Source organism: Panulirus ornatus, chromosome 23 (genome assembly GCF_036320965.1).
Source record: "Panulirus ornatus isolate Po-2019 chromosome 23, ASM3632096v1, whole genome shotgun sequence".
In the NCBI taxonomy this organism is placed as follows: domain Eukaryota; kingdom Metazoa; phylum Arthropoda; class Malacostraca; order Decapoda; family Palinuridae; genus Panulirus; species Panulirus ornatus.
The window spans coordinates 1,259,352-1,272,897 of NC_092246.1; the positions used below are offsets into that span (position 1 = coordinate 1,259,352).

The 13,546-nt window shown below is 41.8% G+C and overlaps 1 protein-coding gene across 2 annotated transcripts in view; it reads left to right on the plus strand.

The window, feature by feature from the left end:
* Window positions 1-7,603, plus strand: part of Ranbp21 (exportin-5-like protein Ranbp21) — an 81,688-nt gene extending 74,085 nt beyond the window's left edge. For both annotated transcript variants that reach the window (XM_071676388.1, XM_071676390.1), the window contains exon 18: window positions 136-7,603. In XM_071676388.1, the coding sequence (XP_071532489.1) occupies window positions 136-327 (192 nt within the window). In that variant the 3' untranslated portion in view covers window positions 328-7,603. The remainder of the gene's footprint in view (window positions 1-135) is intronic.
* Window positions 7,604-13,546: the final 5,943 nt, after the last annotated feature.

Genomic DNA, 13,546 nt, shown 5'->3' on the forward strand with positions numbered 1-13,546 from the left:
TCATTCTGTTTTATGGTTTAAAGGTGAAAGGTTTCTAGGCATATTTTCAGGATTGATCCTTTATTATGTGAATAACATAGAAAGAATATGTATTTCTTTATAAAACACAGAAAGTAATGTATAACCTTTCTGCAGATTGTGGGTCGTGATGTTGGCCAGGCTTTTAAGAAAGAGGTGCACATGAATAACTTACCACCTATATTTAAGAATCCTCGTCCAAAACAGCCTCGCCTAAGTGATACTGATGCTGACATTGGATTGAGCTTATTATTTGGACCTGATTCTGCAGATGCAAATGGACATCAAGTTGTTCCCACATCATTTTAGGTGTTTTTCAGGTTTTATCAGCAATTAGTTGAGTTTATAAAGTCAGCAATTTTTATGCATTCTATCCATATTACAAGATATGGTCGCCTTATCACTCCAGCAAGAGTGTGGCAGAACTTTCATGATTGTTTTCTTCAAGATGTCAAATGGAAATTAGATCACAAAAGTTTCATGTGCTTAGACTCAAAGAGTAAAGAAAGCATAGAGGGAATGGATATGATATGAATGTAAGTTGGTGGATATTGCCTTACTAATGCAATACTTACCTTACATAAATAATTTTTCAACAAAATTGTTTTTAGTGTTAAGGTCTCTAGTATGAAAGTAAGTTGAGCAATGTGGCTGGTGACAGAAATTTTGTTTGGGATCTACTTAGACCATTTTTTCAAGTATAGACTGTAGTGTGTGTGTGTGTGTGTGTGTGTCTCTGTCTGTCTGTCTGTCTGTCTGTCTCTCTGTCTGTCTGTCTGTCTCTCTCTCTCTCTGTCTCTCTCTCTCTCTGTCTCTCTCTCTCTCTGTCTCTCTCTCTCTGTCTCTCTCTCTCTGTCTCTCTCTCTCTGTCTCTCTCTCTCTCTCTCTCTCTCTCTCTCTCTCTCTCTCTCTCTCTCTCTCTCTCTCTCTCTCTCTCTCTCTCTCTCTCTCTCTCTCTCTCTCTCTCTCTCTCTCTCTCTCTCTCTCTCTCTCTCTCTCTCTCTCTCTCTCTCTCTCATGAAACAGTCAGACAAATGAGAGACAGTCAGACAATCACTTTATAGAGATTGTAAAGTACTAATAATGGGGATTTCTGTTATTGTGGGGACAGTGAGTCATAGAGATGAGTTATTAGTGTATACTGAAAAATTTTCTGTCCCATTTTGTCACTTGGCACACTAGGACAAGAGGAGCTGATACACAGTCATTGCTAAATCTTATCCTCACACATACTTGTGTCTACTATCATTGCTGAATATCATCTCACATGCTAGCATTGTACAAAGGCAAAGGGGATAAAGGTGTCTTCAAACTACAGAGGCATAAGTTTGTCGAGGTATAAGTTTGTTGAGTATTCCTGGGAAATTATGTGGAAGGGTATTGACTGAGAGGGTGAATGCATGCACAGAGCATCAGACTGGGGAAGAGCAGTGTGGTTTCAAAAATGGTAGAGGATGTGTGGATCAGGTGTTTGCTTTGAAGAATGTATTTGAGAAATACTTAGAAAAACAGATGGATTTGTATGTAGCGTTTATGGATCTGGAGAAGGCATATGATAGGGTTAGTAGAGATGCTTTCTGGAAGGTTTTAAGAGTATATGGTGTGGGTGGGTAAGTTGCTGGAAGCAGTGAAAAGTTTTTACCAAGGGTGTAAGGCATGTGTAAGAGTAGGAAGAGAGGAGAGTGATTGATTCCCAGTGAATGTCGGTTTGTGGCAGGGGTGTGATGTCCCCTTAGTTGTTTAATTTGTTTATGGATAGGGTGGTTAGGGAGGTGAATGCAAGAGTTTTGGAGATAGGGGTGAGTATGCAGTCTGTTGGGGAGGAGAGGGCCTGGGAAGTGAGTCAATTGTTGTTCACTTATGATACAGATCTAGTGGCTGATTCATGTGAGAAAGTGCAGAAGTTGGTGACTGAGTTTGGAAAAGTGTGTGAAAGGAGAAAGTTGAATCAATTGTTGCTCGCTTATGATACAGCTCTAGTGGCTGATTCATGTGAGAAAGTGCAGAAGTTGGTGACTGAGTTTGGAAAAGTGTGTGAAAGGAGAAAGTTGAGAGTAAATGTGAATAAGAGGAAGGTTATTAGGTTCAGTAGGGTTGAGGGACAAGTTGATTGGGAGGTAAGTTTGAATGGAGAAAAATTGGAGGAAGTGAGGTGTTTTAGATATCAGAGAGTGGACTTGGCAGCAAATAGAACCATGGAAGCAGAAGTGAGTCGTAGGGTGGGGAGGGGGCGAAGGTTCTTGGAGCAATGAAGAATGTGTGGAAAGAGAGAACCTTATCTTGGAGAGCAAAAATGGGTATGTTTGAAGGAATAGTAGTTCCAACAATATTATATGGTTGTGAGGCATGGGCTATATATAGGGATGTATGGAGGAGGGGGGTATGTGTTGGAACCATGTGGACATCACACATCCCTGCCACAGACCAACCTTCACTGGGAATCAATCACTCTCCTCTCTTCCTACTTGTATGCATGACTTACACTCTTGATAAAAACTTTTCACTGCTTCTAGCAGCTTATCTCCCACACCATATACTCCTTAGACCTTCCACAAAGCATCCCTATCCACCCTATCATATGCCTTCTCCAGATCCATAAATGCCTCATACGAATCCATTTGTTTCTCTAAGTATGTCTCACATTCTTCAAAGCAAACACCTGATCCACACATCCTCTACCACTTCTGAAACCACACTGCTTCTTCTCAAAATGATGCTCTGTACATGCCTTCACCCTCTCAATCAGTACCCTCTTGTACAATTTCCCAGGAATCCTCAACAAACTTATTTCTCTGTATTTGAACACTCACCTTTATCCCCTTTGCCTTTGTACAGTGGCACTATACATGCATTCCACCAATCCTCAGGCACTTCACCATAATCCATACTTACATTGAATATCCTTACCAACCAATCAGCAACAAAGTCACCTCCTTTCTTCATAAATTCAGCTGCAATAACATCCAACCCCTCTGCCTTGCCGTATTTCATCTTCTGTAAGGCTTTCATCATCTCTTCTCTCTTCACCAAACCACTCTTTCTGACTCTCTCCCTTCGCACATCACCTTATATCTGTCTGTCTGTATCTTTGATGTCTCTTCCAATTGGAACTCCCTCAAAGGAGTGGCCATGGTAATAGAGTCTCCATAACTGGTGAACTTTAGTGCCGCTTCTTATCCTTTAGTGCCTTACCCTTAATAGGCCACTGGCAGAGGGCAACTCTAGCACAATGTTTGCTGAGGCTCCTACCTGATGTTCCTACTGACTCTTGTGTGATGCTCCTTCCAGCTGCTTTTACCAGATATTGCTACCTAATGCTCCTGCCTAAAAGTTCCTACCTACTACTTCTATCCATGGCTCCCACCAATTTCTTAGTTAACATAGATTGGGAAATGGAGTTCAGTAGCCAGGATACAGGGCTTTGCAGTGAGTGCTTTTGTGAAATTTACAGTGAAGGGGTAGGAACGTGTTTACCTCTAGCCTTAGATACAGAAGGACTGGTAAGAAAGAGAAAAGAATGTGAAAATATAAGATGTCATAAAGCAAAGGAGCCAAGAGATGTTCAATAGTGAAGATATAGATGGCATTCCAGCCAGCCAGCACTTGCAAGGCATAAGAAAATAAGGATCCTTGGATAAGAAAGAGCATTGAAACTTTTTGAATACAACATTGTGGACAAGGCAGAAGTTGAAAACTTTTCCATAAATTCATCAGGAGTGTTTTTTCAGTTGAAGAGCTGCTAACCGGGCTACGGTATTCAGAGGGTAGAATTGTTGAGGGAAATATAAGGATATGTGTGGAACTGAATAACAGTTCAAAAGTGTTTTGACAGTGGAGTCACTGTAACCCCAGTACCAATGAGATGGAATATGGAAGAGGTTTTAGAAAAAATTAAGATATCTAGAAAAGGCCCGTTGGGCATGTTTGTGGTTGTGGATGGGGGCAACAGTTTTGGTGCTTTGCAACTAGAGAATGGGTATGAGTGAATATGGCCTTTCTTTGTCTGTTCCTGGTACTGTCTCACTAACATGGGGAACAGCATACAGGGATGAAAGAAAGATTTAGGAAAGACATTAACAGAATGCTTAAAGGTCTTGACCCATACAAGGATCATAGTCATGATGAAATGCTTGAAATATGCTTGAAATCATATCCAAGATGTCAAAGGCTAAGGAATGGAAAATGGTGAATGGCATACCTAGCTATAGGAAAGGAGACCGTGAAGAGGCACTAAAATTCAAACTAGTCTATCTGCCAGATGCCAGATATGGTATTTAAGGTTCTAGAAAAGATAATTAGAAAGCAAATGGATGATTTTCTACTGAGGAGAAATTACCCAAGTGAGAAACATCATGGTTTTAAGGTTTGGAGATTATATGTATCAAGCCTTTTAGATTTTATATGTATCAAGCCTTTTAGATTTATATGAGAGTGAGCTTTGTCTTGGTCAAAATGGAAAGCTGGATTGGATTGTTTGATCTGTTCTGTTTGGAAGTCTGATCAAAAAGCTGGATCGCCAGGCAGAAATAAGGGGAAAGCAGTGTTGAGTTGTCAGTGCTTGATTACAATTAGTTATTTGTGGAAGAGGAAATTGTTGAAGTAAAGGAGAAAAAGTAGGAAACAGGACAGAACCTTAAGGAACTCTGCTGTTGATCGAAAAAAGGCAGGGAAGCTGATTCATCAACAACCATAGAGACAGAACAGCCAGAGGGGAAGCTAGATATGAGGAAATGAAGTGAGGGAGGGATGCCTAAAGAGGGGAGCTAAGAGATGGGATCCTGATGCTATGCCCTATCAAAAGCTTTGGATAACTCAAGGGCAACTACATAGGATTACCTAGAGTCTTTTTAGAAAAAGATAGGAAAAACTATCACCATCATCAGTGGATCTTGTCTTGCAGAAGCAGTATTGGTGATCAGAGAAAAGACTAAGATGTCCGAGGATATAGTAGTTGAGGAGGAATTCATAGACTTTGGAAATGGAAGATATCAAAACAGCAGGATGATTGTTTGAGAAGCTAGATGGCCAACCTTCTTTGGGATGGGATGTACCAATGCATGCTTCCAAGAAGAAAAAGTTTTTGTTTTCGCACAAAAATGAAACAGACAATCATGCTTTTTCAGCACACGGGGATGTATGCCATAATCTTTGCTTGAGTCCAGAGAAAGGTCTTTTTTGTACAGTCTGAAAAGAGGTTAAGGGGAGAGGCATAGAATCAGTTAGAGGTGTATTAGGTAGTGAAGGAATGTTAATAGCCATCCAAGATGGATTTAGAGGACAAATAGGAACCAATGAGAGTTGGTTTGACTACAGGAGAGACAGTTATGATACCATCAAAACAGAAAAATGAGGAAAAGGTAGCCCTTAGCTAAAGGCTGGAATACCTATCAATGGATGATGAGGAGAGGTTATTCTTTTTCCTTTGAATAAAAGAACGCTTTGTGTTACTGATGATGTGTTTAATGATTACAGATTTTTGTAAGGTTTTCCAGTCAGCTTTGTTGAAGTGCCAATATTTACTTTTAGAAGGGGTTGCTGGAGGTGAAGGTACTATTAGAATAGATACATTTATAAAAGTGTGATCAGATGAACCAATTGAGGGCAAGACTGTGTAGTGACAGCGGGATGGATTAGAGTTGAAAAACAGATCCAGAATATTAGGAGAGTGGTCACAGTGGTCAGATATATGGGGAGGGTGGGAGATGATTTGCTCTACATCATAGGGAAGGGAGAACATGAGGGCTTCAACCCCTCCACCACTTGTATGGGAGAAATTCAGTCATTCCCTATGGTGAATGCTGAAATCCCTTAAGTAGAGAGTCTTGGCTTGTGAGTGAGAGGGTTTCTTAGTCTCGTGTAAGAGATTAGATTGTCGAAGAAATATATAGAATTTGTAGAATTAGGATAGCAATTGGTGAAATTGGAGAAAAGTGTGGTCGTTGGTGTACAGACCTTGAGCCACTTAACATCAAAGTTTGGGGACTTAAGTTCCTCGAGCCATCAAACCTGTTGGTAGAATCCCATATTAGTAGAATAGTTAAGGAAACAAACTGTCTGCTGGCAAATATCAGAAGAATTTTCAGGTATATGGAGAAGATATTTAGCAAGCTGTTTATATTCTTCATAAGGTCAAAACTCGTAGATGTTTTTACAGTTTGGCCACCACACTGAAAGAAGCTCAATGAACCAGAGGAGGGCAACAAAGATGGTTCCACAATTAAGAGAATTATTTACAGGGAAAAGCTAAGGTTGTAAATTTGCCTATCTTGGGAAAGAGAAGATTGAGAGATGATCTGGTCACAACCTATGAGTTTTTAAAAGTGATAGATGATGTGGACAGTGAACTGTTTTTTAAGAGATATAGGGATAGAGCAAGCAGTGGAGATAACATGAAATTAGACAAGACTTATAAAAAAGGTGTAAAGAAGCACATGTATAGTATAAGAATGGTGGATGAATGGAATAGACTGACTGAGGACTTGAGTAATGCAGGCAGAATACATAAATTTAAAACACAGAAATCACATAAATGCACTATATATATACACAAGCCTAAGCCAGGTATCCAGTTTAATGGCCAACCCTGAGAGACATTAGAACGGTAGGGTTACTATAGATCAACTGCCACACCCAATATTTGAATCTAAGCAGGTCTTTGTGTGTAATCATATTTAGCAACACAAACCACCATGCATTTAATTTCAACACATCCTTTCTTTTCTTCTTATTTTATTCAGGCATACATATTGTCATGAACCTGTGCATTCATTATCACGAACCTACGTGTTCATAGTGTCTATGATAGAGAATTTGTATACTTAGGTAAGCCACATGGTGACCTGGGAGGTCCCAAGGGATTTCTTGACCAGTGATCTCACACGTCAAGTCAGGTGGCCAATATTAGTGGTGCGTCCTGCAACAGACATGCTAATTACTTCTCAGGTCCCATGGTGAAATGACCCGGGATCAGCTGTGAGGTCATGCCCGGGAAAGTTCGCCCACCCATCCTGGTTGTGTCATCAGGGATGCAGGGCTGGGCCGCTAGACAGTATGAGGGCCAAACCTTAGGCCTCCTCCAGCCAATCACATCAGGATGAGGGTGTGATAATCTCTTTTGACCAATCAAGGGCATTTGTGGTCATTCCGACCTATCGTAGCCATAGGTGATGGGTCAAGGCATGGCTAGCAGTTCCTGCCTTGCTGCTTCTCCAGATAAAAGGCTCAGACGATAGTCTGGGAGCTGATTCTTTCAGCAGTCCCATGCCCGGAAAGGTAATGTAGGCTTTCCTTGTCTCAAACCCTGTAGCCCATGCTGCCCTGGATTGTAAGATGTTAGACTGTGTCATGTCAAGTCTGAGTGTAACGATGTATCAAAACTTGTCATAGAATTGCCCAACGAATAAGTGTCTTGTATCATGCTTTTATAGTCAACTTGTCATAAAGGAAAGAGATCTCCTGGTCTGAAATCTTATCTGAAATGTAGAATGTGGAATGTTGAAGGTTAAGTGCTAATGAAAGTGTTTGTACCCGATTAATGTGCTTGTCATCTTGTATTCTTATTTCTTGTATTATATGTAGATTTAACTCTGGTGTTTGCTTTCATCCCATAACGTTAGTATAGCGTTATCCATTGTGCATAATGAATATAATTGACGGACCTTCCCAGAAAGATTTGTAACATGAGAATTGGCGACCTTGTCCCAGGATTTTTCTTGCCTTAATGAAATCTCTTTCCTCGATTCATTAATCATGCTGTTGACCAATGATGCTGATGTTGACCATTTCTGTCGATCTGAGCCCTCTCCTGAGGACATTAACTCTTTAACAAGTTATGAGTTGAGGCTTGTTGCGGATTGGTAAAAAGTGACCGGATTGCTGATAATGTACAGTTGGAGACCATATTAATAAATCATTTTGTTGGTGAGCAGATCATAGATGTCGTGCCTGATGTTGAAATTAGTGTTGACAATACTGTCTCATCATTGAGGTTTGGCCAAAGCCTCGATCCCTCCCCATATCTCTAGTGATGTTAATGTTAATCCCGAATACTTGTGGTTTCAACCAGAGATAGCTAAGATCAATGCACGAGCACAAGTGCAGGTACAGAAGGAACAGATTGAACAAGCTAGGCTTGCTTTCGAATGTGAAAAATTTCAACAGAGTGCTTCACCATCAGAACCAGTGTCGTCTCAGTTGAACAATTTAGATCTTGTACCAAAGTTCTGTGAAGATGACGTGACTACATTTTTCCATAAGTTTGAACAGACTGCCCGTCAGTTCTCTTGGCCGAAGTCGTCTCGGACGGCTGTGATATGTCCCCATCTCGTTGGTAAGGCTGGGTTTGCGTATGCCTCATTGACCGGTGACCAGTGTAATGATTATGAGGTCGTGAAACAGGCAGTGCTGAATGCTTATCAGTTAAATCCAGAAGCATACCAACTTGAATTTAGAGCTAAGAGTAAGAGACCTGGTCAGACTTATGTCAAGTATTTTCGCAAAAAGGGCGAATTATGCACACAGTGGCTATGCTCCAAACAAGTTTGTGAGTTTGTGGAACTTAGAAAGTTAATGATACTTGAAGAATATAAGAATAGTGAATTCCATGAAGTTCTAACTTATCTAATTAACAGAGAAGTGAAGTCTGTTGACAGGGCTGGAGTCCTAGCAGATCAGTACACGCTGACTTGCAAACTTGGTACGGAGAGATGTTCAAAGGGTTTCGATGGCAAAGGAAAATCCGGTAATAATGTAACCCCACCTGAATCTACTCCCTTGCTGGAGGCTCCTAGGAGTCAGAGGGTTAAGTCCTGTTCAGACTGTGGCAAGGTTGGGCACCAGGTGAGGGAGTGCTGGGCTTGGGTGAAGGAATCCAGAGACTCTACCAGGGGTGGGTCGGTGAGTCTCTTCTCAATTTTAGGACCACCCAGTTATGTAAGTGAGGCTAACCCTCTCTTAGGAAAGTAGGGGGCTGCGAGAGTGGTGATCTGTCCTTAGTATTGGATTCGTTTCATGGGAACTGCAGTGCGTTCCTCTCTGAGGGCTATGTTAGTAGATGTGGGGTACAACAAAAAGTCACCTTATTATGGGATTCTGGTGCACTGCAGTCCCTGATGTTGGATGGCTTGGTGCCGCGAGGAGAGTCTGGAGACCGATTCTTGTTAGACGGGCTGTGGAGGCTCAAGGAAGCTCCATTAGTCAATATGAGGGTAGAAACAGATCTCTTCATGGGCCATACCCTTGTGGGGATTGTAGATAGGTTGCCTGCCTCAGGCATGGACTTTGTGTTAGGCAATGACCTAGCGGGTGGAAAGATGAACCTAGTGCCCGGTGTTGCCTACGGGACCGGTGGAGTCCACGGAAGCAGTGCAGTTTGAGAAAGAGGTACCAGAGACAGTCCCCAAGTATGAAGATGCCAGGTCCATGACAGCTGGCATGGCAGGCCGTGTGCCTGAGGACATAGCTGCTGAGACGGAGAAACTGAGTAAGCTCTCTGAGAATGAAACTAGTGAGAGGAAGCTGTGTGATACCCTCTCCCCTTGAAGACACTCCCTGAAAGTGAGACCAGTGAGAGGAAGTTGTGTGATACCCTTTGTGCTGGTGTAGGCTCCGTTGAGAGGGAGAGACTGAGTGCATTCTCTAAGAATGAAGTTGGTGAAGTGAGGCTGCGTGATGCACACTTTGCTGTTGTGGACTCTGTTGAGACAGAGATTGAGGACACCCTCTGAGGATGAAACTAGCGAGGAGAAGATGTGTGATACCTCCTGTGTTGGTTTCAAGTCCGTACAAGAATCAGTGGGTGAGGCTGATGATTTGTCTCGTGCCCATTCAAGAGAGACTCAGGAATGGATGACGAGATGGCCTGACAGAGGGTCTCGACTGAGAAGCTTTGAGACGTGTGACGAGGTGTTGCCTTTATTACCCCAACCTGTGCTTAAACATGTTAATGATTCTACCTTTTTGAAGCAGAATGTTGTGGCTTGCATGGTCCACTTTCCAGTGGGAGCTGCAAACAAACGTAGAGGACGATCTAGCTGCGGGTCCTCTGGAGACCCGTGGACCTGACGGAGGTGTGGATAGGACAGAGGAGGATAAGCTTTCGCACCTGCCTGGGAAGTGATGGGTGGAGAGGTCTGTCGTGCTGTCGACACAGCCAGAGGTTTGCCAAAGCCTACCTAGACGGGTCTCCCTGACGGACTCTGACGTGGACGTGGGAGATGCCTGGCCTATCAAACAGGTTCCTTCTATGGTAAGTCCACAGAAAGCCACCATCCTTCAGAAAGAGCTGAACTACATACTGGAGCATGACATGATGGAGCCGTGTCAGGTGCTGCGGAGCTCGCTTGTAACCCTTATACCCTCGCCCAGTGGGACCTGTCGGTTCTTTATCAACCATCACCAAGTCAGCATGGTAACGAGGACTGCCAGTCCCCTCCTTCCACCGACTGTAAGGGTCCAAGTATTGTCCCGTAGATGTTCCCCCTGAACGAGAAGGGAACTGAAGTGTTACTTGGGGATGGGTGGGTATTACAGAATGTTTATTAGTAACTTTTTTTGCAGTTGCAGCCCCTCTCATAAATCTATTGATAAATGATATCAGATCTATTTGGACAGAGTAGTGTGAGACGGCCTCTCATCAGTTAGGAACCCTACTTTTTAACTGTTTTATTTTGCAGGCTCCAAACAGATTAGCTGTGGATGCCAGTGATGTAGACGCTGGTGAGGTCCTCATGCAGGAGGACAGAGAGAGGGTAGATCGCCTTTTTAGCTTTGATATGAAGGTTTAGCCCAAACAGATAGCCCCCACCATGGAGAAGGAACCTTTGTCTTTGCTATTTGTATTATAACACTTTCTGTATAGTTGTGCCCTTCAGGCAATCATTTTAGAGTATACTGAATACCACCCCCCTTTCAAAATGTTAACAAGTTACGGGATTGGAGTCAGAAATTAAATAAGTGGGCCTTGTTATCTGGAAAGTACAATTTATAGGTTATGCTATTAACGACACACCTAATATGCTAGCAGATTGTGCATCCCGCTCTTAAGAAAATTCCTCTTCCAGGAATTTTCTCCTTTAAGGATGGGGTTGTTATGAACCTGTGCATTCAATATCATGAACCTGCGTGTTCGTAGCGTCTATAATAGACTACTTGTATGCTTAGGTAAGCCACGTGGTGACCTGGGAAGCCCCAAGGTATTCCTCAACTGGTACCACGTGTACCTGTGATCTCACACATCAAGTCAGGTGGCCAAGATTAGTGATGCACCCCGCAGCCGACCTGGTAATCACTTCTCAGGTCCCATGGTCATTTGACCTGGGATCAGCTGCGAGGTCATGCCTGGGAAAGTTTGCCCACACATCCTGGTTGTGTCATCAGAGATGCAGGACTGGGCTGTTAGACAGTATGAGGGCCAGACCTTAGGCCTCCTCCAGCCTATCACGTCAGGATGAGGGCATGATAATCAGTCTTTTGACCAATCAAGGGCATTTGTGGTCATTCCGACCTATCGTAGCCATAGGTGATGGGTCAAGGCATGGCTAGCTGTTCCTGCCTTGCTGCTCATCCAGATAAAAGGCTCAGATGATAGTCTGGGAGCCGATTCCTTCAGCAGCCCTGTGCCCAGAAAGGTAATGTAGGCTTTCCTTGTCTCAAACCCTGTAGCCACTGCTGCCCTGGATTGTAAGATGTTAGACTGTGTCATGTCAGGTCTGAGTGTAACAATGTATCAAAACTTTGTCTTGTGTCTTGTATCATACTTTTATAGTCAACTTATCATAAAGGAAAGAGATCTCCCGGTCTGAAATCTTCCCTGGAATGTAGAATGTGGAATATTGAAGGTTAAGTACTAACGAAAGTGCTTGTACCCGATTAATGTGCGTGTCATCTTGTATTCTTATTTCTTGTATTCTATGTAGATTTAACCGTGGTGTTTGCTTTCATCCCATAACGTTAATATAGCGTTATCCAGTGTGCATAATAAATATAATTGACGGACCTTCCCGGAAAGATTCGTAACAATATTCAGGTCCATGCATAACCGGCGAGATTGTTTTACCCCCAGATGCCCATCTTTGCCCTAACAGACATTGGTCTCTCCCTCAACAAACTTCTCAGTGGTCTCAGGATCTTTGCTTTCCCCTCTCCCACCCTGTGACACTTCATCCTTATAGTTCCATATGCTGCTGAATCCACTCCCAGGTATCTTAATCACTTGCTCCAGTTCCTCCTTATTCATACATAATCTAAGTCCATCCTGTCATTTTTCTGCTGCACCTCATTATCATACTTTTGTATACATTCTCTGTTGACTTTTTCATTTCACATGCTCTCCCAGACTTTGTCACCAGCTTATAGAGTTTCTTTTTGAAGTATGTCACCAGATCATGTTTAGTACACAGATAAAGACTCTCATCTTCACAAAGACTAATATCTTGTTGAGATTGAGTTATATTATGTATCATGTATCATTCACGATTCATATTGTAATTGTAACTGTAGTATGATAGAGATCTCAGTTAAATATTATCTGAAATCAAAATTTCATATCATCATCACTTGGAATTTTATATGCAGTAGTATTTCAGTTTATGTATGGTGTTTTGATATTTTGATGTTTGGGAAATGACTGATTATTTGCAATATCCTACTTTATGTTTGCAGTACTCTTTTTTGCTGAGTTTTAGTTAAGCTTTAATGTAAAAGTATAAATGCAAGTGAGCAAAGCACACTTTTTGTCCCACTGATTCCAAATGTGATACTTATCAGTTCACTTCTTGACAGTACCTTATTAGAAAAATAAAGATATGCATTTTATTAATGTATTATGGCTGCAGAAACTTAGGAATAAAAGGATGCATTTGAATTATGGCAAACAATTTTTAGGAATATTAGAGTTGGAGTTTCTATGGGTATGTCTTGCTGATCACACTTGATGTGTGAAGAAGATTGCAGAATATGTGAGATTATGTAACTGATTTACATGAATGAGTACCTCTATTGCATTGTACCTCTCCAGCATTAAAATTGTACCTCTCCAGCATTAAAATGTCTGTTCATTTGTTCATTTAACAATGATGCATGTATGAAATATTTGGTATTGCAATTCACTCTGGCACCAAATGATGTGTGATGCATAGTTAATTTAGCCATGCTCTCTAACCATCTAGGATCTTTGGTTTATTAATGACCTTGCTACCATGTTCAGGCAGAACTACAATGGATATTCATATTTATCTCTTTTTTGTTGTTGATAGCTTTTCTTTGCAAGTTAGTAGTTTTGTACAGTTTGAAAAAAGAACTACTTGAATATAGTTTTGATTGGTTAAAGGTATTCAGTATGGAAGTTAAAAGTTTGAAGAAGATGGTCATACCTTAATATATACTAATGACTGCAGTGTTTTGGAATGTAGTGCTCTGACTGCAGTGTTTCTCTTCCAGTTGTAAGTCAGTGGCTTTAGCCCACCTCTTATCCTTAGTACTGGCCAGAGACTAGTCTTTCGCATTTAGTTGTTTTTCAGGAGACAGTTTA